Here is a 27,623-nt window from a genome sequence, read left to right as displayed (position 1 = left end):
ATGGGATATTGACAGCATTTCCTCTGGCCCCACTGTTCGAGCCGGCTGTGGAGGGAAGGCAGGCTTGCTCTTTGGCCAGCCATGGTGAACTTTTTCATATTCAGCCATGTCTTCCTGCTTGCTACTTTAAGATCATAAATCATGTGACTGAGGCAGGCAGCCACAGGGCTCCTCTCACCTCAGACAGCACGTCGGACACAGACGCACCCAGCCATCCAGCCAGCCCGCCACAAGACAAATGTATTTATATTTGGTCAGAGCTGCTTTTGGACATCGACTGCCTTACTATTCTGGTATTTTAATAAGTATCAAGCCCAAACAAGATTAGGCGCTTCCAGTTTACAAAATGTCAGTGAAGGCAGCGCTATCACTCATAATAAATGGGCTTATGCAAACACTGGGGTTTTTGCCATGCATAAGAGCTTGTTTGGTGTGCACCACGGTGATGCTGTATGCTGATATGCAATTATTCTAAAGAGTATCAAAGTTCAGGTGTGAGTCTACCATCTTGTTGTAGCAGTAGGGGGATGCTCTGAGCAGCTACAGATTACCACAGGAATATGCCATGAATAAAGAGGAAAAAACTTGGTATGATAAGGGGGAGCCTGAGAGTATGATAAAATACATTCCATAATGGATGGTTCTCTGTGTATTCATATTTTGTTTTGGGTCTGGCTCTGTAGCTGATATAAGTGATTATTCTGCGGCCCTACCCTCAGCTGGATTTAGGCTGACAGACTGGAACTTTGATCAGTCCATTTCAAGTGTTTGTGCTCCTGCTCCCTAATTAACCCAGTTTGTATGTGCTAATGACACCTAATTATCATTTGTGTAACAAGATTGCTCTCATTGCCATAATGAGAAAAACTCCTTCAAATGTTGCACCGCTTACAAGCAGGTTTCTGCTGTTATTAGCAGAGTGTTTATGCAATCACATCTAATTGAAGTGTTAATTAAATCAGGAATACCATTTTGCTAAACAAAGACGCTAAGTAGTGGGAGTTGTGCTAAAAGCTTAAACACCCCTTTCCCCACCAACCATCACTGTAGGTACCCTTCAAACCACAATGCCCTCACCCCACCTGCCCCCCACCTGCCCCCAGCAGCATCCACACCAGAGGAAGAAGAGCCAATCAGAGTTGATTGGCGCTTTGACTGGCTGGTGAAATCAGGCCCCTCCCTCCCACTGCTTCAATGTTAATTGCCATGTACGAGAAGGTGGGAGGGCTGCTGGCTCTTGACCTTGTCCACCCGTCAATATTCAACTCTGTACAAGGGTGATCTCAAGTGACCAGATAAACACAGGACAAAGGGAATTATCAGTAGTCAGCAGGCAGAGAGACAAAACACATTATAAGATGTTTAGTTTGTGTGTGGTTGATTGACAGATTTGGATTTTTTTCTTGGATTATGATATATATTATGTCTTCCTTGCTCTGAAAAGGCGTGACACACCTGTTTTTGTAAGCTGAGCGGGAACTTTACTCTCCCTTTATTTTCAGTGTTGGGATCCTCAGGTTAGAACACTGATGCCTGCTTTTTTTCTATAATTGCTTAAGTCAGACTTAGGCAGAGTATGGGTTAAGAATTTATGTTATATATTATCATAATATAAATAATATGAGTCATTGTAAAAGCCTTTTCTTACTGAATAGCGGCTAAAGATAAAATTATCTGTGTTTTTAAAACACTGACTATTTGCAACCTTCATCCAAAGGAAGAATTTAAGTATTTGTAGCATAAGAGAGACATAGTATGTCAGTATGTAAGTAGAGGGATTGCAGTAATTGCAAAAAAACTATTATCAGCTAAATGTCAGTAGCACTAAAACACAAACAGAAATCATACATATACAGATTTGTCAATAACATATTTAAAGAGCAAAAGTGCAAACTTTGTTTCAATTCAATTGTCTTTTCAAATAACAGCTCAGTCTTGGGTTAAAGGAAAAAACTACTGTATGTAAATCTTAATTTTGTTTACAAAATATTAACCCAAAATGAACACTGTCATGTCAGCTGAATTATTAAATTAGCAGTTTGACTGGTGTGCTCAGTGGGTACACACAGTACATTTAACACACAAATGCTGGTGCTCTGAGAGGAAAAAAGGTTGAAACATATGCAACAGAGCAAACTTCCCACAACTTCAGGCACCTATACATAGAGAAGTCCATAGTGCATAGGCAGTACAGTAGTAGTACTGTATATATTATTTATGGTTATGTTTCTGTAGCCTATTGTATAATGTAGTAGTAGTAATAGTAGTATATTCAAGACACTATATGTGTTGGCTTTCTCTATACTGTACTGGGGGGCAGAATCTGAACCAAAAAAATTATAGAATAGTAAATTGTATTTCAACTTTTTGATAAGTGTGCCCAACTAAATGACCTAATCACATCTGAAATGTTGTTGAAAATGGGCATGATTAACAAAACTGGTTAAATGCAAAAGAAATCTATCCGAATAAACCTAAAAAATTAAGTTTTTAAATTAAATACTGACATTATTGATGAATGCCTTTTTTTCAAATATAAACATATAAACATCAGATAATTCTCCCTTTCCTACACGTGTCTCTCTTTTTACAGAAAATTGATGTGTGTTTTATCTGCATTATTTGTTTTTTGTTCCTGCAAAAAACATAAAAAATTAAATGAATAGGTCATATGTTCCCTATATCATCACTCTGTATGTCCAGACAATATTTTAAAGCAGAATGAACCGAGTAATTCAGTAAGTGTTGGAGCTACATCCATCGCCCAGGTTGCATACTCATTCCCGGCTCTGCTCTCACCTTTCTCTGCCTCAGTAGGATGATCCATTTCTCTCCTCTGTCTTTGCGTTCCTTTCCTCCTTCTCTCAATCTCATTTCATACCCCAGTCATTATGTCTCTCCCCCTTCTCCCATCCTGCTCCTGAACAGGACCCATTGGCCCTGATTAATCTGCTGCATTTGACTTAATGAGAGGTCATTCACATACCTGATCACAATGGCTACAGGAATCAATGATAGATGGCCACTTGGCAGAAATACTGAGGTGCTGAAAAAAAACCAACTGAATCTGTTAGGACCTTATTAGATAGTCCTCCTCTGCACTGTGTACCTGGATGTGTTGTATTACCGTGTGTAAAATATTTCTTTCCAACCTTCAAAAAGCACTGTGATTGCTTCTTTTCATTTCTGTGGTATTATAGTCACTGCCTGCAACTCAACTGTGCTATTTGGATTCTCAGTTCAACACACCGGAGTTGGATAAGGTGAGTGTTGTGACTAAAATGTATGTTTGTGTGTGTTAAGACGGGATACACGATAGGTCATTCAATAAGATAGCATTGTGATACACACATCTAGAAAGAGAGAGATATAGCAGATGTGCACGCACACAGAAAAACCTTCAGTTAGGAGATTATGAATTGATTTCTTCCGCCCTATAAAGCCCATGTCTTCCTCACTGAATGCAGTAATGTGTCCACTTGACCTTTCTTGGGCTCCTTTCTGGTGAATTGACTTCTAAGTGTTTGGCCCTGGCCTTTTCAGCACCATGGGTGTCCTCCATCTGCAGTGTGGCCCGGCTGGCAGACATCAGCAGCCTGTCAGCACATCACACTCACTGTACAAATGCGAATGCACTCTCTATCTTGCACGCAAACACAAGTGAGCTGAACTGCTGAGACTTGACAGAGAAGTCCTCAATGCAGAACAGTGTGTCCATCTATCGCTATGACAATGCATGCAGCGGCATTTTGTTCAGCCTTGCAGGGTAGGCAGATGGAATACAAGATGTTGCATGAGAGCACCTCATGACATTTTACTTTGTTGACCTACAGCATCAATGTTACTCTATTAAACTCTACTGTAGATATAGTTCTACACAGCAGACTAGGCTGTCAGTGATCCATTCCACTACATTATGCAGAGTAAGACACGTGTATAGAGTATTTGCTGCCATTGAATATCCTGGTCTTTGTCCAAGTGCCATCTCAGGTCCATGGAGTGTGGTGGCAATGAGACTGGTCAGTGACACAGAGGTCCCGGGCATCTGAACTAGCATCTGTTGCAGACGGGAGCAGCACAGCGGCCGCCCTGTCCTCGCTGTTGGCCCGACACCATCCTGCACTATCCACTGACTGTCACACCCGGCGCCCTGCAAAGTTAATTGTGAACTGGCGCGTTGGGGCCCTCTCGCTAAGCAGCCCCTAATGACAGGCAGAGAGACAGCTACACATGTTCACTGGCTCTCCCTCTGGAGGAGGCTACAGATAGCGCTCCGGCACAGACACTGACCTGTCACAAAGCTGTCAGCAGCCAGCCTGTCAGCCATGCAGCCCAGCACGCAGCCCAGCTATCCCAGGTGCTCGGCTGACAATCTCCACACCCTGTTCTGTCGGCTGCTCTGCCAAGCCTGCTGCCGCTAAGATTCATTAAGGCTTTATTCAAAGCAGCCTTGGGCACTTCATTAAGAAAACACCTAAGAGTGTGTGGGACACAAATAAACAGCACTTTTCATGCTTTGAATTGCTGTCCAGAGTCTTCCAGAGTCGATGTTGTTCAGTCATCTTGTACTTTGGCGTAACATTTCCAGAAAACTCTCACTACCCTGTTTCAATGGGTCTCCCTTGTTAAGATGACTCCTGAGGTGTGTGTTTTGTGTTTATGAAGGATTCTCCTGGTAGTGTAATGGAGCTCAGCACAGACGTATGGAACACATGTGCTAATATCTCCTCATAGGAGCCCAAATGAGCCATTACAGGAGCTAATCTGACAGGCATACTGCATATAGTTCCCCATCTGCCAGCCGCGGTGCTGAGAGCCAGAGTGTGTTCCTCCTGAGTGCAGAGCTGGGATGGATGGGCCAGATGGAAAATACCCTACTTTAGAAGCAAGCCACTGACCATGGATGCAGAGAGAAGCAGGGAGGAAGAGGACAACTGAGAGCATGGCCACACCAATGATGAATCTCCCAGTGAGAGCATGAAGTTTGGGAGAATCAACATCCAATTCAGCATTTTAGTTGTTATATTAAATCCTTTTTCAGAAAGCTGTGGTACCGTATATCCTTGGGTATGTTGGCCCTGCGCCTCTTCCCCTTCCATACAGTTTCTCGGTTTCTTCCACACTCTTAACCCATGGAGAGCAAGAGGGGAAATGTGGAGGGAACAAAGGGGCAATATAGGCTGCCGCCTACCTCTTGGGGAAGAAGACATATAACATTAATGGTATCCGTTAACATCTCCTTAACCCCAATCCCCCTTGCTTGCCGAGCACCTCCCATCCCCTTCTTTTCCCCCTGCAGCCAACCGCAACTCACTCACAACCCCACCACGATCCCCTCTACCTCCACCCCCCTCAGGCTCTGCTCCCTGGGGGCCTGTTTGTGTCCCTGCCAGGGGCACAGGCGGCGGAGCACTGATGAGGTGCTCAGGCCACCGTGAAATGCGCCATAACCTGCCAGCACAGGGGCCTGGTGAGATTGCCGTATTTACTTTTTAATCTGGCCGCCTTAATACATGCGATAAAAACTTTGTCACATTAGATGGTGACAGATGGGCCTGGAGATGTTATTACTGGTCGGGGAGGCAGAGGGGAGAGGGTGTTGGGAGGAGTGGGTGTGGGCTGGGGAGCACAGGGCGGCGAGGTGGATGAGAGGGAGAGAGGCAATGCCCCCAATCACGATAATTTTTCATCACCCCAATTACATTGTTGAGTGCGTCTCGGCGGTGGCATGTGCACACCCAGTCCTGCTGCTGGGTAAAGAGCGAGGCAGAGAGACATAAATAAAGATAAAATGAGGTGCCCCTAGGTCTTCTATCCCGGTGACTACTCCTCTGCCATCCCTCCAAACTGATGGAGGCCCCGTTTAAATGAAGGGTAAATCTTATTTAGATAAGAGAACTGAACTGCTGCCCGGGAACAAGAGCATCATTGTTTGTTACTGATGGCTGGAGAGGTGGAGAGGAGGATGAGGAGGAGGAGGAGGGGGGATGAGGGGAAAGCGGCTGGTCTTTGCATGTTCTTATGCTATAAGAGAGATTGAATGTTGTTTTTGTGTTTGTAGGAGCGCAGGTGTATAGACCACATGCAGAGAATATCTGTCAATATACAGATAGACAGGTATGGTTTGTGTTTTCTAAGTGTGCATTTGTGAACTGAGTCCCCTGGTAATAAAATCTCATTGTAGTATATCCATCCTAATGTTGTTTCCTATCTCGGAGCTCTTTGGATGTGTATCGCATGGAATACAATATCAAAATATAGCTTTTCTTTATGGCTTTGCTTTATAGCTGTATTTATGTGTGTGCGTGCATGTGTGCGTGTGTGTGTGTGTGTGTATGTGTGTTTGTTGCACAAAAATTTTGTTTGAGCCATTGAACACAGCACCCAGATGCATCAGGCAGCACAAGTTTAGCAATTGTTTTCCTTTTTTAATTGTTGTGAAATTAAATAAGAGTGTTTGTGACATGAGTGTTGCAGGTAATGAGAGCCTGAGAGCAGCTGGGAGGCTATGGGCCTGCGTGCGCATCATTAGGAGCTCAGAGGCTCCCAGGCTCCACGCTAGCGTAAGCCACTAATGAAAAGAATGTAGTCACAGATCTCATTTTTCAGGCAATTCTTGTGTAAACTGGAGATTTTCCAGTGTATGCACAGTGGAACAGGGGCCCCACATAAATCACACAGGCTGACTGCCTCCAGTGAAAGAAAGAGGGGGTTTTGAGCACATGCTAACCACACAGACATATGCTGCAGGAAACTGGAAATCTGCAGTGGCACAGCTAGGGAGAAAGCCACTCACAGCACCTACACCTGTCTACACCCCCACCCACTTCTCCCCATTTCTTCTAGCTCTCTATCCATCTCCAATGTGGTGTCCAACAGCCCAACCCCCATCCTCCCCCCTCTCTAACATCCCCTCCTACCCGCAGGCAAACCAACCAGCAACGCCTGCATGCAAGCCATTGAAATGGGTCATTTTTTAATTAAATACAATATTAATTACTGCGAGCATCATTACCGATATGTGAGATTTGACTAATTAGTGTAATAGTTTTGGAGTCACGCTCATTAAATATGAAAATTACAGCAGTAGAAAAGATTGGTTCCGTGATCAATCTTGTATGGACAGAGAGGAAATGATTTAGAGAATAGCTTTTATTGTACAATTAACTCCATTACGACCTGCCAGACAAGAATAAAGAGAGCAGGGAATTTGGTCGGTGTTAAGACTTTCACACAAGTGCTGCCTTCGGCTGCTGGCTCTCCCTCACTTCAAATGCAATCTTTTGCCTGTAACTAGATGAGACACTTGCCAAAGCATACAATACCCTCCAGAGGAGCTGTAGCCTCATCACCCACTCAATTAGGACAGCTGCTAAATGGAAGACTTGTTGATCTCTTCTATTTGACACCCTCAGAGTTCATTGTACTTGAGTTCAAAACTCAGATAAAAAAGTAGGTCATTGTGAGTTGATGGGGCAAAATTGTTCTAGCAAGCTGCAACTAGAGCTTCATCTGAGCATCTTGACCCTCTAAGCACTAATCTTTTACCCTATCAAACATCATAAGAGAAGAGCACTGACATGAGAAAGAGGATTTAGTTCTCACATTGAGTTTGGAAAAGGCAAACGGGGGAATTTAATTATTCAAACAGACATTATTGTACAAAATGAAAATGTCCTCATGCTAGAAATAGAGTATGGATGGTCTCCAAGGTGGCCAGTGGGCACTGAGCTTCACTATTGTTTGTGTGTACTAGGGTCTCTCTCCACTGCTCTGGTAAACACATTGCATAGGACCACAGCCAGTGCATAAGAGCTGAACAGAGCTCCTCTATGTCCTCACCATGTGTATGACTAAACACTGAGCAACAGAAATTGGCCCCTTTGCTGGAGTGGATTGTGTGTGTTTAGCATATCAAAGCTGTGAAAATAACCATGTTTGCATTGCCTCTTCTCTTTCCAGGTGGTCTATCATATCTGGGCCCTCAGACCGGATGGCACGCATTGTGTGTGTTGATCACTATGGCATCTGGGTAAGGGGAACACCCCTGGCTGGCACTGCAAGTGTGTTCGTTTCAATACAAGTGATGGCAGCAATGGCAAAGCAAACAAGATGCAAACCTCATTCAAATGAGGCTCCTTTTTACACAAATGTGAAAATGGGGATAGACAAATGCCATCAGGTACAGCGCTGAGCATGCCCTTGTAATTATTATTTCATAAATGATTAATAAACCAGATTAATTACTATTTCTATTAATTATTCAAATGATTTATGTAATGTATTGATCTCTCTTCACTGATGCCACTTAAATTGTAAATGGATCATCATTTATAATCACCCTTTACAGGAATGTAAATATTCATATTGTCAAGTGTTTAAACATTTGTAACAGTTTTGCTCTTTATTTGCATCACTTCATATCCACCCTGCAGTGAATCTCTCCATTGCTTATGACCTTGTGCCTTGAATGTCTTTGTGAACCTCTGCTTGTATACGTATGTACCATAAACATTTTCCCCTCTTTGAATATATGCAATAATCCTATCTCCAGCCACATGAATACTGGCCCTCCATATTATTGTAATGTTAACCTCCAGACTGCATGCCTGATAGCCAATACTTTATCACAGCTTTGCCTTTTTTATGGGTCTGGTGTCTCTTTAAAATGATTGCCCCTGTTTTGATCTGATTAATTTTGTGTGAGCACAAACAATTACTTTTCATCTTTATCTGCTCAAGGAATCACCCCTTTTTATGGGTATCATTTATTACAGGTGGACAGCTACTTGTTTATTAGAATTTCAAGCAGCCTATCGCAGCTGAGATCTCCTGTGGTCTATATTTACATTTCAACTTCAGCTAAACAGACATGACAAACACATAGCAAAGGCCCAGCCATGGCCACACTTCATTTTCATATTGCCTCCTCGCAGGCCAGACGGACTGGACTTAATGCAAAAGTTCCTGACATGGTGGCAGAAGGTGCTGAGCAGGAGGGAGAAGAGAAACAGAGAGATGCAGGGAAACTGAAAGAGAGAGACAGACAGAGAGAGAAGTGGAAGGTGGTGGGATGGTGAGAGAGCAGGTTGACTAAGTATGTATTTGAGCTTTCAGGTGAGTGTCTATCATTCAGGGAAAGAGGATGGGTTCATGGCCTCTGAAATCCATCCATGGCAAGGGGGTCTTCACAGTGAATATAAATATATGTGTGTGTGCCATGGCCAGGGCCACTCTTGACAAGCCAACAGCTGTTAATTATGAATTGGCCTGCAGAGAGGGAGACAGGCTGGTGAATATGCAGAGCTGAAGAAGCGCGCAGAGCCCGTGCAACACAAGTGTCAGACCCCCACTGCATCCGGAGTGGCAGGGGTTGACCTGGGTGTCAATCAATAGTACCGGCCAAGCAACAGGACAGGGATTGCTTGGAATTGACCCAAAAAACTGCAGTTTGACTCACATTAAAATTTACTTTTTTATTTGATGGTAGCACAAGAAAGTTAGGTATCATCTCCTCCTGACAAATAAAGGCTCAAAAGTTTGTTACAAGGCAAGATAGGAACCACTTTACAATCTCCAATGTCCTACATTTTCAAGGTAATTTAGAGGGTTTAGTTTTTTATTACCCTTGGTTACTTGATGCGGTAACCTGACAATCACAATGTATGACTACCTGAAGGGAGGTTAATCATGGCACACATGGTACACAAGTGTACTTGGGCACACCGGTACTTTGAGCTAAATGCTGACGTCAGTGTGCTAACATTCTAACATTCTGCTGTTTAGCAGGTCTAATGTTTACCATGTTCACAATCTTAATTTAGTTTGTTAAGCATGCTAACTTATCCTTATCAGAACTTAACACTAAGTACAGCTGAGGCGGATGTGAATGTCATTAGTTTTGCAGGTATTTAGTCATAAACCAAATTACTGGACATATTTACATCTTGACTTAATGATAGCGCTAGTTGAACATGTTAAGGGATCACTTAAGTTATTACAATTCTTCCTGAGACGGACACCAACATTTCATGAAAATCCATCCAATAGTTGTGGAGACATTTCATTCACTATACAGTATGCTTTACCAATATAGGCTGATATATGATATACCTATTACATTAAAATAGACATTTAAGCAACAAAATAACATTTCAAAGTATACACATCACACCACAGAGCCCTTATGTCCAAACCAATATGTTTATTTTATTTTCCCTGCTGTCTTTGCAGTTGCCTTTCCCAGTGTAGCCTTACTAGAAAGGAGACAAAACTCACACAATTAAACAAAACTGACCGAAAATAAATAAATAGCCTATGGACACTGTGGCGGGTGCAACAAGCAATTAAGCCATATAAATAAAATAACTGGACACCTCTTATAGAATACACAGTAGAATAAAACATTACAGAGGCAGATAACACAGAGATGTATAAACAAAATAAACTCCACAGCATCTGCAGCCAGAAACACACATATTATGCAAAGGAGGGAATGCACAGACTTTACATACTGCTTAGCAACATTGACATTGTCCTCTGCAGATAATTACTACCATAGAAATAGGTTGTCTATAACTATCACAGTGCACTTTTTGCACTCACCTGTCATCTGTGAGTCTTGTGCACCTTGTGTCCTTCTCAATCTGCTTCAGGTTCTCTGCTTGTTTGTTTTCAAAGCACGATATATCCAGTTAACTCAGCCTCTCCGTCCCACTATAACCAGTCTCAGCCTCTCTGTCCCACTTTTTTCAAACATTTTCAATGAGTCTCTGCAGTAACAACTGTGGGAGAGCAGGCACAAACCACAGAAAGGCCTCATTAGCAATTAGCATGTTAGCCAGACCAAGCACGCACCTGTTGGGTGTGTTTGATTTGGATAACTTAGCCTGCTGGGCGCTAAATGGGTGATTAATTAAGGTATACGCAACCTTTTTTTCACCACCTATGCCAAGGTACAATAGGCCTAATGTTAACCTTAAGCCATAATGACATAGATATTTATTATATTCCATCTTTTTACTGTACTTTTCACAAACTGCTAGCCCCAGCCAAGGTGCGACCAAACCCCCCACACCCACTGACACTTCCAGCAAGGGTATACATTAAACATGCATCTTTTCCAGAGTGTCACCAGAGCTCTGCCCTCCTGCGGCTGTCGACACACCAGCAGTTTAATCTCTGCTGCAGCTGCTGATTTTCATCTGTTCCATTTTGACACGTTTATCACTTTTTTTTATGTAGCTTTTGTTTTTACTCTGAACTCATTAATAGCCTATTTAAAAAGCCTATTGATATGATAAATATGATATGATATGACATGATATGATTTGAGACGATATGATTTGAGACAATATGATATGATTGTTCTCTAATGCAGGCATGTGCTGAATTGTATTCTAAATGTGATTGGGATCTATAGTGTAAAGAAATAATGTAAGGGAAAACCTGAACAAATACAAAGAGTTCCAGCACTGAACCCCTAATAACCTCAGTTAAGGGAAGCTTATCTGTCATCCCTAAAAACCCATATATCGCCCTCCAGTCACTGTGGAGAGCCCCTGTGTGTACACACTAGCCATTCACAGTAGGATCAGGGTTAACAGGGCCTGTGCCTTTAATGATAGGAATATCTCCAGGAATTGTAATTAATTTTCCACTCTTAGCAGCTGAATCTGCGTTAATTTCCCCGTCAAGGACTTTTATAAATTTCATCATTAATAAAATCAGACATTCAATTAGTCCCAAAATCCAGATTGCCAACTGTTTCATAACAGTCCTGGTCTGATTTTCCCTTTTTTATTAGGTTGGGTAAAAAAAAGTTAAAACTAATTTCATTAATCTAATTGTCATAACTTCAAACCATCTCTTAATTAGTTCAAATTAATATGATTAATCACAATAATGACAAAAACTCATTCAATTACAGGTTTTCAATGGCAAGTGGATGTGTTGGGGGTGATAGGGGCATAAAGGATGAGGGCGGGAAGCAGAGCTGGCTGCGAGAGACGGGATTGGTCGTGATTATTCCGATGACTGACAGGTTATCAATCATGCCACACTTTTAATAAAGGCTGCTTGAACTTCAGTGGAAGGCCTGGCTCAGTTGTCTTCTTTCTTGTTTTATTTCTTCAAAATCCTTTGGAACTCTCCTTATTCCTCTATGAAATATGATCCTCCTTTGAATGACTTGAGCTGCACATTTTAATGAAGAGAGTGGTGTGCATAAAAACTAAAATGGACTCATCCATATGTAAATAAAATGATGGCAGTGCACATGCTCATCTCCAATACCCCATTATTGCAGAAAATTGCATACGTTTATGCGCTGGAATGATATCACTTTATTTTCATTTGTCTGAGCATTCGCTAAAGCTGCAGATGAGTCTGCCCCCTCTGTCGTTCCTTTCCCTCTGTCTTTTTGCAGACATATGGATCTGAGAGATGCCTGCTGCCTTGCTTTCAATCAGGGCCACCGATCTAACAAAGCAGGGGAGCAGAAGCATGTCACCATTTGTCACATGCCACTGGGGCACAAGCTGAGCAGCAGGCACACCCTTGGGTGTGTTAGGCCAGGAGGGAGTGCTGCAGCTGCCAGTCTCCGGCAGGTTCCCTCTTGTCCCATGCTGTCCCCCTGGGACCAGCCACCCAAATGTCCCCAGTCAGTTGTCTGGGACGATTCGACCTGTGATCCACCCATCTGGATGGATGGCTGCATGCAATGACAGGGCTGCTTAGCTTCCATCGCCCTGAGGAAGGAGTCTGATTATGAGGAGGCCCATCTGGGGATAGAGATCCCCCCCTTGTGAGTCCGAACCTTGGAGTCCTAAATACGCCCCTTTACTGTACCACTCTTGGCTTTTCATACCTGCTCATTCTCTACACTACTTCAAACACTGCTGCTTTGATCCTCTCACTCCTGAGCTATGGCAATGGGCAGGGGAATTCACCTGCCACCCCAGGTAAAGTCAACCAAAGCCTGCTGGAGCGTTAAGCAAAGCATAGCATAGATACATATGTTATGTCTCTGTGACAGTGCTTATCATGCAGCTCAAGGGCTGCCATCCTTTACCCAATGGTTATATCTCACACAGCATTGGATCCATGTCCGATGCATATCTTGGCTGACAGCATAGTTGAAAGCCTGGAGCATGACAGACATGTAAAAGTATACATTGTATACCCAAGTGTGCTGAGCATTGTATGCTGCAGCCTTTAAAGTTCCTGTACTCTGCTGTGGCATGTGTTCACCAGTGCATTGTTTGTAGAGCCCGGTGATTAGAGGCTATTGGAAGTGATGCAGAACCAGACAGTGAGCAGTGCCATACTTTCAGGATGCTGTGACCACATGGGGCAGCATATGGAGCTATTTCCTCTTCTCTCTCCAGGACTTTTTAGACATGTCAGTTGGGCCTTAATCATGCATTTTTCTGCATGAGGGGAGAACTGGAGTATCTGTGCCGAGCTGGCTTCTGTGCCCTGTGGTTCTCCACAAACACAGTCAATCAATAGTGCCCAGCACCACTGTACACAACACACATGCATACAAACATGCACACAATGGCAGATATACACAAAGAGTTTACCTCAGTTCCATTTAGGAGCCTGTGCTTATTCTGTCCATTATTCAGGCCAACATGCTTTAGACCATTTCCTTATTGTCATCATGCTTTTTAATTAGAGGAGAGTGGGAACTGGTGGATGGGGGACCATACCTCAATAGTTCAGCCTTCCAGAGACTCAGGGACAAAAGAGGCATTTTTCAAGGTCTAAACCCACCCCCCCTCATATACACAGCCATCTCTAAGTCCCCAGCCACCCTTGAGAGGGAAGCACAGCCTTCCATGTGCATAAAGTTGAAATAAACTGCAGTCTGTATTTTCATTGGGGAAAGTGAACCCAATTTACACGCTGCTCCATTGGAGATGAGCACTCTAGCGTACCCTAGCTGGTAATCTTGCCCAGATTCCCCCTTTGTGTCCTGCATTATTGTTGAAATAAATAACCTTTCACTGCAATCAGTGTGGGGATCTTCACTTAAATTATCGCCCCACAGATAGCTCACTCATGATCTGCTTCTATATCCATTAACTATCCAGGAAAGTGATTTATTGGTGAAGGGTAAGAAAAAAGGAATGAGGAGGAAGGCGAAGGAATCAGTTTGGTTAGACAATAGTGCCCTCTACTGTTTGCAAAGTGGATCGCTTCGACGGAGTGGAAACTGGCACTGATAACATCTTCAACGCTAATGTGCTGATGAAGTTTTGTGGCAGTTTATGTGAGCCTTTAAATATGGTCGTCTTTAATTACAATGACTAAACTAAATATGGGACTTTTCAGACACATGCAGTTTAAAAGAATTAAAGGGGCAATTCAAGAAATAATAAAAAAAAACAAATCCAGACAGAATAAAGCATCAGAAATATACAACCACAAAAGTCACCAAAAACACAGAGCTTCAACACAGTTCCAATGGAAGTATATGGGCATGGACATTATGCCCCCTCTTAGTAGCAATTCAAGCCAGGGCTCCAGTACCTAACCCCTCTCTTCATCCCTCCATCCCTCCAACCCCTTCTCTGCAGTCCCTCTTTCCCCACACTCCTTTGATGTGTCGTTACACGCTCGGCTGGCTCCTCTTCCATGACAGACTGTTACTTCCTGGAGCGGAAACACATTTGATTGTTAACATCTGGGCCATTACAATTGCAAACTAGGGCTCTGTACATCAATCAGGAAGTGATTTCAAAACAAAGAGACCGTCCTCCAATCAATCTATTGGGAAGCGGGGGCATTACATGCTCCTGTAATCCCGGCTAATTAGCGGGATAATGGGAATGAGATTTATGAATCTGCTGAGGAGAGTGGAGGTGCGAGGGCACACTCAAATTAGCAGGGATGCACGCCAGCCAGAACTGAAATAAGGAGGATGTGCTGTTGGTTTTTATCAACTTCTTGCTGCTGGGCCACCTTTAGCTCAGTGTCACTGTGTAGGGAGCATCACGGGCTAGTGTGCGGGCACTATGCGAGGCACTGTTACTGTGCAGCAAATCTTTTTAAAAAAGGAGTTCAACTATGTGTTAACATCCACCAGAGGAGCATTTTCAGTTAATCAATGCTTCGTTTAAACATCTGGTATTTCACAAAAAAAAAATTGTAAATCATTACAAAATAAAAGTAGAGCATTAGACCCATTAAATATATTTTGTATTTGTGGATGTTCAACTTTGGCTGGTTTGCTTAACAACAGTGGCTCCCAATCTTTTTCAAACCATGGAACCCCTTCATAGGAATTTCTTTTTTATGGCACCTCCTTTTTCCCACCACACCCACCAACACATGCACCCTTTACACCTAAAATGACAAAGCATCTGTTGTAGAAATTATTTTAACAAACTAATAAAACTAATTGATTCCTTGTCTTGTATTTCAGCTCACACAGATATGAGGACGGGAACAGCAACAGATTGTGAAAGTTGTATATGGATATGTGTCCCACAAGTGGCCAAAATCTATGATATTAAAATGTGAAACAAATGAAAATTAAAAAAAATCTTTCGGCACCCTTGGCACTACTGCTATAGCTGTCAGTCAGTGTTGAGCTGCAGATATGATATCTGGCGTGCAGCATCCTGCTGACTTGGTTGTCTGCAGAGCAATTTGTGTGATTGAACCATATTGAGAGTCTGAGTTACTTCATCCTCATCTGTTTCCCCTAAACTTTCCCATCTTTATCCAAAATAGACAAGGCAAAAGAGCAAAAACAGAGGACACTTCTGCATTCTTCACAATCCCAGAATTATTTATTAGAGTGAATGAGGGAGAGTGTATGTACAACACTGACTGTGTGGCAGTGTGTGTGAGGCAGTGTTTCCCTGGAGGTGGCTGCCTCGGTGCCACCCTGAAGCCTCTTCCTCCCCAGCGGCCCCAGGCCTGACCTTGCCCGCTGGCGGGGGACATCTCCCATTAAAGCAGCGCATTGTGATAAGCCCATTTCTTTTCCTTCAGCATCCCTTTAATGTCATCCCTGAAATATGAAGTCATTAAGCGATATTAAAACAGTGCTGACAAACTAATTAACAGAAGACATTATACGGGATGGGCTCGATTAATCCGCTTTAATTGCTCTTTTAAATGGGGGCTCCAATTAAAATTAATAAAGATTTACTGGTGATCACACCAAACTACACCAAGAAGTGGTTGTCTGAAGGGCAGCCTAAAGTCAGCGGCCTCCATTCTCAAGTTGCACTCGCTATTGCTCCCTGCACCCTGAGCCTGCCATAAAGCCTGTATCTATGAGCAGGAGATTAAACAGAGGGACTGTCCCAATGCCCCCGGTCCCACAGCTGCTTTTGTCTCCAGCTCAGGGGTGTTTGATCCTGCCTTTGTCTTTCCAGGACCCTGCTGAGGAGACACTGGCTCATTTTCCCATTAATATCACACCACACACATACATTGACTTTTGCTTTTTTAACCCACAAATGTATAATACAATGTTGACAATTATAAAAGATTTCACAGTGTCCGCTTCCCTGAAGTCCTTGCTGGTTGAAACAATTGATCAGTGTTGAAGAATCCCAGCAGTTCATTTTCTACACAGTGACAAGTGCACCCCTGTGTGGAGACTTTTGTACACAGCAGAATCCGATGCTGCATATTCAACGGATTAAAACTGATTCATAGAGTAGATTTAATTTTAAAAGAATACTAGTGATCGGCTAAAATGTAAAAAGCTATTCATATACGCTAAAGATTATCCTACTTGCACTGCAATCAATTGCAGTCAATTGAGTTTGAGGCGAGCTCAGCTGCGTGTACTACAGCAGAGATTCACTAGATGATGCTGTTACTCTTTTCTGTTCATCTCTAAGAACTAAGCGATTAATTCAAATTTGGTCTTCATTTTTTCTCTTTCAGTGTGCGATTGAGAAAACTACAGCTTCATTAAAATCCTTATTTGTTTTTTTCTTTCATAAATGTACCTTTCTATGAGGTTAAAAGCATAACACAAATCAGAACGGATTTGTTTTTGTTTACATTTTATGACGGCCTGTTGCCTTTTACTTTTCATTTCATCTTCATTACAAAGCATGCTATGTTTTATCTGAGACTCTCTAATACAGAACATAATTTCCTATCGCGCTGCCGCTGTTCAAGTTGAAGCCTTGTCAGCCAGAGGCAGTCAAACAAACTGAAGGCATTTTCTTTGTTTTCTTTCATTATATCAGAGGTTACCAAGTCTTGTTCAGAAAATGTTACACAACAAATTAATTTGAGCAAAGCACTTTGGTTCGACCAGAGGCATTTAATTGAGCTGAGAATGTAAATCAATTTACTGAAGAAGACAGATCTAATTGAAAAGAAATATCTATTAAAAGATTAGTGAGGTTTATTGTCTCCAGTCTTTGTCATCATCCAATTCAACTAATGTTTTAATTTCCTTAATGTTATCATTTCTGATGTAATTGGTGCTTTGGTGCCTAATTGGTTTTCCTATTAAATGTTTGGTTTTGCGCATAGACAATGTAATCTCACACAGTGATAAGAAACAGTTTATAAAAGTGGTCCATGATGTTGTGCACTCCTGTCTTTATTCTCTTATTTTAAAGGCACCTTGTTGCCTTTTTGTTCAAGTTTAAGGGATACAATTACCTGTGGACATACAAGTATTGCTGTGCTAAATACAACAGAGTGAAATAAACAATTGGCGCTGCTGTGATTTTCTGGTTTATATTAAGCCCAAGGCATCCAACAAAGCTCATCTGTGATTTTTGTGACATCACTATACTTGCGTGTGCATGTGCTTGTGTGTTTGTGATCAGCGTGCTTTGAGTGGGTGCCTGGAAGAAAGAGTCAACGGGTTTGTGGAATTTTGCTTTGGTGGCACAACTGTGATATGAGGTCACCTCGGGCATTAGTCATTTGGAGGGAATGCATTGTGGCTGTTTTTAAGACATGGCAGTTGTCCGCATCCGCACCGGCCACACAATGAATGCAGGCCTTAGAAAGTTGACTTGAATTGGCTTCGGTGAACAATGTGAACGGCATAGTTTGGGGGACATTTAACAGCTGGCTGGTGCACGTGGATTAGAGGCACCTTAGGGGCTCGGCAGTGGCTCACAGTATTTTCATAGGGAGAGTAAAACATTTACAACCAAATACAAAGCATATACCTGGTGTGTGTCTTCTTCAAATTTTAAAATATGTTCATGTATTGCCAAAGAACAGCATAACACACAAGTTATATAGTATATTATAATTTAGTGCATCTTTAATTTTAATAATCATCCAGTACAATTTCTGTGAATGAAATATCGGAAAATGATTGTACTTTACATGACCTTTATACATGATAATAAAACCCATAACAGTCACTTGCATTATTTTCACATGCATATTCTGTCAAGCTAAAAGTTTACAACATAATTAAAGAACATTATGCAATATACAACAACAGCGTATGTACGTTTACACAACACACAGCTATCAAATTGAATTAAAAGCATACTAATACTGACGGTAATTGCCAAAAAAAAACTCTTCCAGTTCAGCTAAATCAGGCTACACTATAGTTTCACAATATCAAAAAGAATGATTACACTTTGTAAACATTTTGACACACCTACAAACTCAGTAACTCTCTAAATGTGTTGAGGCAGATTATACAAGTAAACACTAAACAATAGAATAAACCACAAGAGCATGAATACTTATGAATGATTGCTTGTTTGTAAAAGTAGAACATACAGCATTTTAGACTATAGATAGCTTATCAATATTTAAAAGAATATGTCTGTGTGTGATTTCACAGATCTACAACATGATTAATTATCCAACATCTACATTTCACCTCACTAAAATGCACTACAAGAAAGGATGAAATAATACTGTCAAGTGACTAATTCACTAGTTATACACAAGTTCCTTCACGGTTATAATTCCCCAGTTCAGTCTATAAATAGGAAGATGTCTTGAACTCATCTGGAACGTCGCTGTCCAGTTTACAGATCACCTTGTATATGGCCTTTTTCCAAGAGGGGTCTGAATCTTTGGCTGCAGAAATGGCACTGTAAAACTCGTGCAAGGTGATCTCAGAAACCTCCAGGAATCTGTCTGGCACCTGTAAAAGAGAACAAGTGGAAACGTATAACATGAATCAATAAATCATATTCTAATAATGAAAAAGTACTTCATGTTATGCTGTGTTACAAGCATACTAAACAATCTGTCTTCAGTTTTCTCAAAGTCAAAAACATATGAAATGAAGACCTGTAGCGCAATTCTTCAAACACTCAAACTGATGAAAGGGAGCTCATCTCTTTGTTCTCTGCACACATACAATGAATGCTATGCTGTGATCATTAGCTTTCATTTAGAGGCCTCTTTGATTAGCTAGTCTTGTTTTCTTGAACGTTAACTAACTACTGGTGAGCTTTCTTCCCACGGATTCCACCCAGCGCTGACAGGGCCAGTCAACAAAGCACGGTTCTTAATACCACAAGGAATATGGCAAGAAGATTAAAATTATTTGATATAGGTTAGGTTTAGGTATGAACTTAGAAATAATTGTGGTTAAGTAAGGATTTGATGCGGTTAATGTTGGGCTAAGTATCCCATAACTACAGCAGGATTAAAACGCATCAACAAATGAAGTCTTGATGCAAGGGATACTGGTAGAAACCCGCCCTGCAGCCCTTGTTTCCCATCCACTGACCAGTTAATACAACAGTTGTTGGCATACGTTATTTTTCTTTCCCCTCATCTCCTGACACAAAAGCATCCCTGGGAAAGGAATGTCTTGGTCCCAAGGTAAAGAAAACGGTCCCGTCCCTTTCCCACCAAACGGCCTTCTCCCTCGGAATCCACAGCGTCTTTCTCAGCATTCCGCATCAGTAGCAATCTCAGTCTCGCTCAGGCGTACTGGTCCTCTAATCCTGAGTTGTTTTAGTAGGATTTTGCGGCTTCCTCTTCCCACAGTTTGATAAAGCATCACTCTGGAGTTTAGATAATGGCTGTAAAGGCTGGCCAGCCACAGGTGCAGTGTGACACACAGGTCATAGCACGACATACGTGGCCATGGCTACATGCTGACAGGAGGGCATACTTCAGCAGGTTAGTAACTGCTGTGATGAATGTGTCAACTCCAATGCTTTAAAGGAATAGTTTGGCATTTTGGGAAATATGCTTATTCACTATCTGGCAGACATAGATCCAAAGATTGATACCACTCTCATGTCTGTCTGTTAAATATCAAGCAACAGCCAGCAGCCAGTTATCTTAGCTTAGCATAATAAAAACAAGATGAAACAGCTAGTCTGGCTCTGTCCTAAGGTAACAAAATCCACCTGCCAGCACCTCCAGAGCCCGCTAATTAAAAACAAAGAGGAAAAAAAAGAATTCAACAATTTATGGTTGCTGGGCAACTGCTGATAATTAAAAAAACAAGATATTACATGTTAATTAGTGAGCTTTAGAGGTGCTGGTTGGTGGATTCTGTTACCTTCAGAGAGAGCCAGGCTACCTGTTTCCCCGTTTCCAGTCTTTATGCTAAGCTAAGCTAAACGGCTGCCATTAAACAAATAACCTTGTTCATCTGTCACACAGTGTACAGAATGAGAGCAGTACCTCTTTAGGCAAAACCTCATGAGCAAAAATTCTGATAGAATCATCTCTACACAAACAGTACAAATGGCAACATAAAAGAGGAATGACTAATGAGTGACACTTACGTGGAAGTCATTGGCTTTATTGTAGTGCATGTTCAGTGCCCGGAACAGCTCTGAGTCCCTGCTAACTGTCATGTCTTTGACATCACTGATGCCGTCAACGATAGCCTGGCGGGCAAACTTCTCCATCTGGATGTAGTAGAACTCCCTGAAGTTACTGAACCACTTGATCAGCTGAGAGGTGATGCAGCGGTTGAACTGGAAATGGAAAAGAAAACTTCACTTTATACCATTCATAAGCTTACAGCCGAGGATTCAAGGGTCATGCATTGACAATAATCTGTCCAGCTAAGTGTCCTTGAGCAAAACAATGAATCCCTAGCAGCTCCAGAAGTGCTTTTTGAACCTTTGATCTCTGAGTGAAGAAGGCAAAGGAAAGCAGAGACCATCCTTTTCAGGATTAATGAACTATGTCATTTCAGAATTTATTTTAGACTTCAATGAGAGCATACAAAAATTAAAAAGAATATTAATCTCCCTGCTTTTCAATTAAAAATCGAATGGCCGACTGATGCTTTGGTATTAGTCACCCTTTCCATAATTGACTGAAAGCCTGCATTTGGTACCTGTAAGGCAAAATGCCACCAAATAGTCTGTCACTCTACGCGACATTAATTGCTCTGAGCTTTTCCCACCAATGTCCGGGGTGAAAAAACATCTGTCAGGGCTCTGTATTTCTAAACTCAGTCTTGACATTAGTCTTGTTATTCTATCTCCTCATCCAGAAAGACAGAAAAAAATGCCTAAGGGCTGGGCAGGCATCAAAGACGCTTCTTCTCTCTGGTGTGGTGGGTGAGAAAGCGGCAGCATAAGGACAGAAGGAAGCTTCCCTCTCATTGACTCGGGCTGATAGGATGGAATCAGACACTGGGATTAGGTGCTCTTTTGTTCAGTGCCACTTCCCACCACAGAATTGTAAGCAAGGAGGAGACGTTCGCAGGGCTGCAGCAACAGCATCCTCCCCCCTGACCCCAGGGGTCAGAGCAGATTGAGAGGCAGGGGCCCGCACTGGCTCAAAGATCCAGGGCCACGGTGGAAGGAGAAAAGATAGGAGAGGAGATGGAAGAGAAACTCGAGAGAAAATTAGAAGGTAGGCAAGAGAGCAGGTAAAAGTGGGAGCTCATAAGCGGGAAGCATGTACTGTTCCTACTGGAAAAAAGATAAAAGAGAAGAAAGCAGAGATAAATAGGATGAATGGGAAGAACAAACAACACCAGACAGATAAGGAGACAAGAGAGAAGACAAAAGAAGGAGATAGAAGAGGAGGCATGACACGAGCCCAAGGCCAAAATACACAGGATGTTGTGTTTAGGGCCAGCTCATCGCCGCCTGGTTGCTGCCGCACAAGTCTCTAATACCAACTCTCTGTTGACACTCAATAGCAATGCCTTGCCTACAGAGTCCTTTGTCACTCCATTTGCTGACTGGAGTGGCTTTTTTAAAGAGAGAATGCCCCTGTATCTCCCTCTGCCCCCAGGACATACTAGCAGCTCAGTGGCTTTGTTATTTAAACCCTCTGCGTTTTTGTTTCTCTCCTCCGACACACTGCTGATTTTTTTGTCCCAAACACACACTGACAAGTAAATACCCGGGAGTTAAACGCAGGGCAAACAATCCTGTTGGTTGTTTGCGACTTTAAATTTAAAAAGAGATTTATTTTATACAAAAAAAATAATAATTACCTTGACATCAGGGAAGAAGGTTTTCAGCACATTGGAGCTGGGGTAGCGGGTGTAGAAGAACATTAGCTTTGCCTTCTTCAGATGGCTCGGGGTGAGACCCTCCTGGATGTTCACATTTATGTTAAGGCAGAAAAAACTGGCAATTAAATACAACACACAGCATACAGTCCTTTGCAAAGTGATAGCAGACCAGAGTATTGTGTTGCCTCAATCTTCAGCTAAATTGAATTTCCCTAAAGAACAGCTCGGCATTAACCAGGGAGTCAATAATGTGCTTATTGGCAAAACAGAATTACGAATTAGATTAGAGATTTTTAATTAGAAAGCGAAGCACTTCATGCCTGGATGTTATGACAGCTTGTTTAAAAATGTTTAGAAAAAATGATGATTTTCTGATATAATTAAGTTGATTTAAAGACAACATATGTTGCTATGTATTTTTCCCTTGGCAAAAAAACTTTGTAAAAACTGAACATTTTGTAAAATGTTACAAAAAAGTAAAAAGTTACACATAATATATTTTCTAAATTGTTTCTTAGGTTATGTGGTAAAAAAAAAAAATGGTATAACATTCAACGTATATTTACTTTATTGCCAATATTAATAAATGCAATACCTCCTCAAGCGTTCCCCCTATGGCAATGAAGATACTCAGAAGTATTTCCTCTGTAGTCCACCACCACCACGCCTTAGGTCATAATATTTCCTTATCAGGTCACCATACATTTATTAGGGAATCCTACCTTTGAAATATGGAAGTTTGGATGAAAGATTTATGTGGTATTGTTCAAAGAGAAGCAGAGCTCTTTGCTCCATAAAGATAAAGTGAATCCTGGGAGGCACCACATAATATTCTTTTATAACACTTTTGTGACTATTTTAGGATAATTTACTTCATAAAGAGTGATAGTAAACAAATAATTTATTTTAATTAACTCGGGCAAATAAATATGAAATGTAGCTATTATTCAAATCATATTGATTGTGGATGTTAGCAAACAAAAATATATATATAAAAAAAAAAAACATTTTTCCCTGAATAGAACAACTTATCCCATGGGGACTTTCTTTGAGTTCCTATGAGGCAAAACAACTGTTATTTTGCACTCTATTTCAATCATGTACATTCTGACAAAGGTATCCAACAACAAATGCTCAAGACAAGAGCTCAAGTGTTATGGTTGGGAGGCACTTTTGGTTTCCACCAGCACTCAGATGTGACCTTTTAGATGCACCCCTATCACTCTGATGATGGAGAAATAGATCCTGCACCTTTTCAAGTCTGAAAAAATGATGCTTCCTGAAACAGAAACTGATGCTTTTTCAGCCTTTGAAAAATTGGCTTTTGTTCCTGGCAATTCTTATCAAAGCCTTGTATTCCTTTTTATTTGTCTTTTTCTAAACTTAAAGTCATTACTCTGCTCAGATTAAAGAAGATGCTATAATTTTCTATGGGGTTAGCAAGATCAAAGAAAAAATTCTCCTTGAAGTTTGTTACTGGAACTGCCCATGCTGCAATGAGCTTCAACCAGCCATTGTTGAAATGGAAGAGCTATATGATGAAGCAATATAGGGGTGGGGGGGGGGTTCTATAAAATAAAAAAGATAAATACAGTATATATGAGATATTATCAAATATATTCTGCTCTAGCGGGAATAGTACAGAATATGATGTGACATCAAGATTTTCACTGCAAATTTGTGCAAGTAGATTGTTTTTGAAGTCTTAAAAAATAAATGTATTAGAAACTGTAGTCATTCTGTAATATGTGTTTTGTATTTACATAGTAAAGTCACTGTTTTTTCATTTGTTATCATCATTATTAAACAATATAGTTCTAAATCCTGCATCAAGAAAGGCAAAAAGCAAAGCCACTCTGGCTCGAAATATTTCTTTTAAGTGAAAGGATATGTTTAGTGACATGTAGGGGTTTCGCTCAGCCATGCTCTGCAGTTCACCACACTCGATCTTGACATGAGGGAGACACAGATTGTCGACCGTCACTGCCCCCAGGGCGGAGGGACGAGGGTGGTGGCCGAGGTGGCTGGATGTCACCTTGGACCTCATTGCGATGGTGTCCCACGGCAGGTCCACTGAGTCGGGGGAGGTCCTGTCCATTGATGGGGGCATGCAAGGGAGACCCGCGAAGTTGGAATGGGGCCCATACTTAAGAAGATGCTCTAGGATCTGACTGTCATGCAGAGGGGTGCTGTAATTGAACTGAAATGGTGTCTGGTGCACAGGATAGGGCCTCTTCACTGTTGGGGTGACTGAGCTCATAGGGGTCACTGCCGGCTTGCGCACCACCAGTGACAGCGCCTCCGTCTGGTCCTGTGGGCTTTGAGCCTCAGATCGTTCATAGTACTCCAAAGAGCGGGGTTTCACTGCAGCCTCCTCAGCATGGGGCTGTTCCTGGGTGGAGCCCACCTGCTGGCTCTTCCTGTCTGCACCCATGCTGAGCTGCATCTCTGGAGATGAGCACATGTGCTGCTGAGGGGACCGATCCAGCCCAGTGGAGGACACCTTCTTGAACACTTTGTCCACACAGTCATTCACAGCCCTGGAGAGCTCATGCTTCAGGGTTTCCTGCAGGTTCTGACTTTCTCTCTGGTGTACCAGGTAACCAACTACTTTCATTCGGTCCTTACACTCTGCAGTCATTCTGCTATTCTTCCTTTCAAAATCATCTTCAGTGCTTACGTAGCGTGGCTCTGTGCTTTCTTCCATGGTGTCGTGCTCAACAGCGACTTCTGTCTCATCTCTGTCATTCTGTTCAGGGTCCTCCTGGTTGTAAACTTGAAGGAACTTTTCCTGGAGCTGACGCAACAGCCTCTGCATGCTGTGGAGCTGCTCTTTCAGCTTGTGACACTCCTCATCCTTGGTGTTGCAGTTATCACTACTGCTGCTTCCAGGTCTTCTGTTTGCCGGTCCTCCTACACTGTTTTCTTGATGTTGAGGCAACCGCTGCTTACGTTTGTTCTCTCTGTATGCTTCTCTGGCCTCTCTGGTGTCTCTGGCATCTGTGTCAGACCTCTCACTGTCTCCATGTTGCCTGCTGTTGGGAGAGCCCGCCATGACTCTGATAATGTTCTCCACTCTGGCTCTCTTTGCCTGCAGGTGGTCAGTCATGGGATGCTCCCCCTCCAGGCTGGCTCCTGTCGAAACATGACCGCTGGGGGAGGCAGCTTCCACCGTGCTGTCCTTTGAGGAGACGCTGCACTGGTCCTCCTGGCCGGAGTCAGCGGCAGTGGAGCTGGAAAGGTAGAAATGACTTTCATCTAGTGCCCTCTTGTTGTGGATTGTCTTGCGGAGGAGTTGAGAGATGATGGATCCGCTGGAGTACGAGGCCAGAGGCTCGTCATACATGTTTCTGCGGAAGCAAGGCAACATGACATCAGGTTTGTCGTCCTCTAGGCAGCATTCACTGGAGTTGTGCATGTTCTGGTCGGTAAGACTGAGGTTCATGCTCACTGAGAAAACTGGCTGCTTCGGCTACACACGTTGCGCAATCAGAGTTATGTGAAATGCAAGAATCTGAAAGGACAGAAAAGTGAAACACAGTTATGATAATAAATAATGAAAAAACACATTTTAAAATAAGACAAAAATGTGCTATAGCCCTTTATTTATCTTAAATCCTGACATTCAAATCAAACTGTTATGACAAAACAATGCAATGTCTCTTTATGCTTTGGTTAGATAGCAAAGATAAAGTATATTAATTTGTAAAATGATTACCAGTACATTAATTAAATACATACAACATTCACAGGTAATTCTGTCATTTTGTTTAAAAAACCTGAAATTACACTTATGATTTTAAAATTCCTACATTAACAAGCAAATGTAGAATTACTGTGTTATAGAAAATCAAAGAACCCTACATTATTTGCGAGATCCTCAGTTCTGTTAAAAAAAAATCCTTGATCAATAAGGGAGTGTGTTCTTTTGTATTATTTCATCTTGAGGTAGTAGTAATGGATAACACAAAGGATAAAAAGAACAACTGTAATATTCATTAAAGGTAAATTCCAGCTTCTGAAAGCCACAGACCACGCACAAGAAACGGCTCTGTGTATATATTATATACAAGAGAAAGTATTATAAAAACATCTGTTTTCTTTGGTTGTCATCTTAAGGTATGATCAAGAGATGATCTTCATTGGTAAAAAAAAAAATTCTATGATCACTGGCCATAAAAAGTTTATTTTATAATATGTTTTGTGCTGTAACACATTAACTCACAACATGGACTGAAAGTGCATTGTTAAACTAATTAAAAAATACTTCTGAATGAAACGATGCACTTGAAAAGTACAGATTCTACTATTTATTTCTAGACATTGGATTCTATATCAGTCTCACTTACATTTCTATTTCTTACTTTTAATATAATTAAACATTCTATCAGAAAGACCAAACTCCTTTAGGAAAACATTTGTAAAAACATTTCAGTTATTTCACAGAGCAAAGTTTGAAACAATTTAATTCTCTCATAAATTGTTTCCTTTACTCTTTACATTTTGAAAATGTCATGCAGTATACTGTAACAGGCTGTAGACCCACTGTTTGTTAATAAATTGTGAATTAGCTGATGCCCACCTGAAGAACATAAAATGTAGCTACAATTATTTTTTTTAAATGTGAAACTAATTTGTATATGAAACTATAATCTCAATAATCAAACCAAATATTTTGTTTAGTTATACAAACTGAAACATTCACTTAATAGTCAATAAACACGTGATAACCTAATTAAAAACTCACCAAACGTAATTATAGTTGTCAACTGTACTGTAAAAGCATGCTTCAGAGTGTCAAAAGCACCTCTCGTGAAAAACCACTAAACTCCAGTGATGAGTTTTTAAGCGGTGTGAGCTGCAGGCATGCACTTTGCCCCACTACAGGGCTGCAGTTTAACCACGATCACAGAGAGAGACAGAGTGAGCGGCTGTGATGGGACCTTACCTGTTGCGCTGGGAAGTGCTGCCGAGCTGATGGCCTGCGCACACTGTGAGATGGGCAGTAGCAGTGCAGGAGAGTCGAGGCGTCAGACGGAGCTGGGGCGTGGCCATGTGTATGAAATTATTAATCAAAAATATCAAATATATATATATATATATATATATATATATATATATATATATATATATATATATATATATATAGATAGAGAATATATATATTCTCTATCCTCTGCAGCATATTTTAAGG

The 27,623-nt window shown here is 41.7% G+C and overlaps 1 protein-coding gene across 1 annotated transcript; it reads right to left on the bottom strand.

The window, feature by feature from the left end:
* Positions 1-18,350: 18,350 nt before the first annotated feature.
* prox2 (prospero homeobox 2) lies at positions 18,351-27,410 on the bottom strand. Its single transcript, XM_028566572.1, has 5 exons — positions 27,378-27,410; positions 24,321-25,943; positions 22,409-22,516; positions 20,730-20,924; positions 18,351-19,120 (listed from the first exon to the last, which is right to left on the bottom strand). The coding sequence occupies exons 2-5, from the start codon at positions 25,872-25,874 to the stop codon at positions 18,953-18,955; spliced, it is 2,025 nt and encodes a 674-aa protein (XP_028422373.1). The 5' UTR covers positions 25,875-25,943; positions 27,378-27,410; the 3' UTR covers positions 18,351-18,952.
* Positions 27,411-27,623: the final 213 nt, after the last annotated feature.

The sequence above is a fragment of the Perca flavescens genome, chromosome 20 (assembly GCF_004354835.1).
Source record: "Perca flavescens isolate YP-PL-M2 chromosome 20, PFLA_1.0, whole genome shotgun sequence".
Classification (NCBI taxonomy): domain Eukaryota; kingdom Metazoa; phylum Chordata; class Actinopteri; order Perciformes; family Percidae; genus Perca; species Perca flavescens.
The sequence above is the reverse complement of the archived record's forward strand: the minus strand, read 5'-3'. Positions and strand labels throughout refer to the sequence as shown.

Coding starts and splice junctions, on each gene's coding strand:
- prox2 (XM_028566572.1), bottom strand. CDS start 25,874: ATGAACCTCAGTCTTACCGACCAGAACATGCACAACTCCAGTGAATGC. Junction 22,517..24,320: donor ACCCCTACATGTCACTAAAC/ATATCCTTTCAC, acceptor ATAAATGTGAAC/ATCCAGGAGGGTCTCACCCC. Junction 20,925..22,408: donor CCTTCTTCCCTGATGTCAAG/GTAATTATTATT, acceptor TTCCATTTCCAG/TTCAACCGCTGCATCACCTC.